The sequence below is a fragment of the Cebus imitator genome, unplaced genomic scaffold, assembly GCF_001604975.1.
Source record: "Cebus imitator isolate Cc_AM_T3 unplaced genomic scaffold, Cebus_imitator-1.0 Scaffold201, whole genome shotgun sequence".
NCBI classification, from domain to species: Eukaryota; Metazoa; Chordata; class Mammalia; order Primates; family Cebidae; genus Cebus; species Cebus imitator.
The window spans coordinates 258,943-261,978 of NW_016107516.1; the positions used below are offsets into that span (position 1 = coordinate 258,943).

The window sequence follows — 3,036 nt, forward strand, 5'->3', positions numbered from 1 at the left end:
GGCCTCCCAAAGTGCTGGGATTACAGGCTTGAGCCACCGCGCCCGGCAGAATTCTAGTATTAAACATATGTCTATCAGATACTCCTAACTCCAGGAAGAACTACCTATATTCCCAACATGGATGATGAGTATGAGGCAGATTTTCTTCACATTGTGTAATATAACAAAGGTAGAAAAGTCTTTCACCTTTTCACTTTCTGTAATTATCTGGATAGCATTTGGGATGAGTCGAGCAGTTTTCTCCTTGGTCATGAAGGTTATATTCTTTAAAGCAATAGAAATCTAAACACACAAAAGAATTTTTTAAATGTATTTTTCAGAAACATACACAATATAAAATGCAACGTTATCACATCAATCTAATCCAGAATATTCACCTTCTCAGTTGAATATTCTTCAGGTTTTTCAACCTGAAGGAATTAATAAGTATATGCTTGCATTCTCTGAGAAAAACAGGGTACGCACTTTTCCCTGAAGTCTTCTCCCCCATCAACTCCTCGATCTAACATTAGGACAAAGTGTGAAAAGACACGTGGGTGTTCATGTTCCACATTAACACACAAACAAAAATCAGACAGTCTGTCACTTAAGACGTGGTTTTGGCAGCCATTAAGATATATGTTCAAGCCTTTTTCAACTAAATATCTTTTTCTAACTATACTAATGGAGTTCAATGTATCAAATCAGAAAAATAGGCCGGGAGCAGTGGCTCACGCCTGTAATTCCAGCACTTCGGGAGGCCGAGGCGGGTGGATCACAAGTCAAGAGATCGAGACCATCCTGGCCAACATGGTGAAACCCCATCTCAAAAAACATAAAAATAAAAATAAATCAGAAAAATATACACTTATATATACAACACATTTGTATTTACATGCACACTAGTATAGATGCAAAAATATATATAAATTTACTTTGGAATCATCTAAAGTACACTGTAGAAGAACTGTATATATCTCTATGCAATTATTTGTATCAACAAATCAAATGCAAAATGTCTTACTGTAGTTTCCCATCTGAAGATGTTGCTATAGAAACATAGCCAGTTTTCTGAAAGGTATAGTCGTCCCTGAAGCAAAATGTCCCTCTGAAGAGCACAAGCATAATCTATATACACAAAAATAAGAGACAGTTTAGTCACAAAAATCTGAGAAATTAAGAGATCTTATACTATATTTCGACACAGGGAAAGTCATCAGTTTTTGTTCATTTCATTAATTCATTCATTCCTTCATATACTTTGAATATCATATGTCAGATATTTTGCTGTGCACTAGGATTAGCAGAAATGGCTCTTGCCTTCATAGAACACAATGTACGGGGAAGGCAGAAAATAAATACAAAAATAAATACGATAATGACCCAAGTGTAGAGAAACCTATGAGAGCATATAATAAGGGCTATGCAGGTATAAGGGCGCAGGGCAGAGAGTGTATATCAGGAAGGATTCTCCTAAAAAAACACTGATCTTGAACATGAAAAGATTAATAAAGGGTCAGCAGAATCATGAGGGAACAGCACATGCAAAGGCCCTTTGGTAGAAAGAAACACAGCACATTGGAGGAACTATTAGATCTTTGAGCTGCAGAAGATAGATCATGTAAATTCTCACAAGTTATGGCATACTGTGGTCGTCATGAGATGCCACCAATGACCTTTAAGTGGAAGGAATAGGAACAGATGTGTATAGTTAAAGGTTACTTTATTTATACTGTGAGAATTAATTCTATCAGTTGGAAGTCCAGAAAAAAGTTGACAGTGATTCAGACCAGAAGGTGACCATATTAAGAGACAGAGTAGCTAGAATAAGACATATTTAGGAGGTAATACTGATGGTGAATTGGTGATTGATCAAACCAGAGTAAAGAGGGGTCAAAGATGACTCAGAAAATTGTATACATTTTAAGTCAGTTTCAAAGTTGTTTCTCTTGGCTGGGCACAGTGGCTCACACCTGTGATCCCAGCACTTTGGGAGGCTGAGGCGGGCAGATCACTTGAGGTCAGAAGTTCGAGACCAGCCTGGCCAACATGGGGAAACGCTTTCTATTAAAAATACAAAAATTAGCCTGGCATGGTGGCAGGCACCTGTAATCCCAGCTACTCAGGAGGCTGAGGCAGGAGAATCGCTTGAACCTGGGAGGCGGAGGTTGCACAGACCCAAGATCATGCCATTGCACTCCAGCCTGGGCAAGAGAGCGAGACTCCATCTCCAGAAGAAAAAAAAAATTGATTCTCTCCACCTCACCACTAAAGTCCAGCAAAATCAAGTCTGCCTGCCAAACAAGTTAATACCATGCTTCTAAGGTTAAGATCTGGTTCTATGACAAATGTAAACTATATTGCTAAATTCTTAATAATGTAAGACATAAAGGGCTGTTATGAGGAGATTTAGGTTAACTGCTAAATTTTAAAACCCTACAAACTAATTAGCAATTTTAGGTAGATGTTGCATAAATCTCAAAATGTTTCCATTTAGTCATGTTAAGTGTCTAAGCAAATACTAAAAATTGAGCAAAGTAATTCAGTCTTTCACAATGCTTCCATCAGCAAAATAAAACTGAGGTGCCACCAAACAAAATTTTCTTGTAAATAATTAAGCAGATTAGGTTACCCATTAACAAGTATTCATCACTAAAACAGAGATTGGGCTAAAGGTCACCTTGAAATATCCTGAAATTTTTTTCCAAACCACCAAAATATTTTATCAATTCAGGTTCAGATCAGAAATACATAGCTGACATAAAACACATATTTCAGCCAGGCACAGTGGCTCACAGCTATAATCCCAGCACTTTGGGAGGCCAAGGCAGGCAGATCACAAGGTCAGGAGTTCGAGACCAGCCTGACCAACATGGTGAAACCCTGTCTCTACCAAAAATACAAAAATTAGGTGCGGTGGTGGATGCCTGTAATCCCAGCTACTCAGGAGGCTGAAGCACAAGAATCGCTGGAAACCAGGAGGCGGAGGCTGCAGTGAACTGAGATCATGCCATTGCACCCTAGCCTGGGCAACAGAGTAAGACTCCGTCTCCAAAA

At 38.7% G+C, this 3,036-nt stretch overlaps 1 protein-coding gene across 3 annotated transcripts in view; it reads right to left on the minus strand.

Annotated features, from left to right (window-relative positions):
- GRAMD1C (GRAM domain containing 1C) overlaps positions 1–3,036 on the minus strand; it is a 100,704-nt gene that overhangs the window by 66,123 nt on the left and 31,545 nt on the right. For all 3 annotated transcript variants that reach the window (XM_017547730.2, XM_017547731.2, XM_037745437.1), the window contains 2 exons: positions 1,004–1,107; positions 187–282 (listed from right to left, as the gene is read on the minus strand). In XM_017547730.2, the coding sequence (XP_017403219.1) occupies positions 187–282; positions 1,004–1,107 (200 nt within the window). The remainder of the gene's footprint in view (positions 1–186; positions 283–1,003; positions 1,108–3,036) is intronic.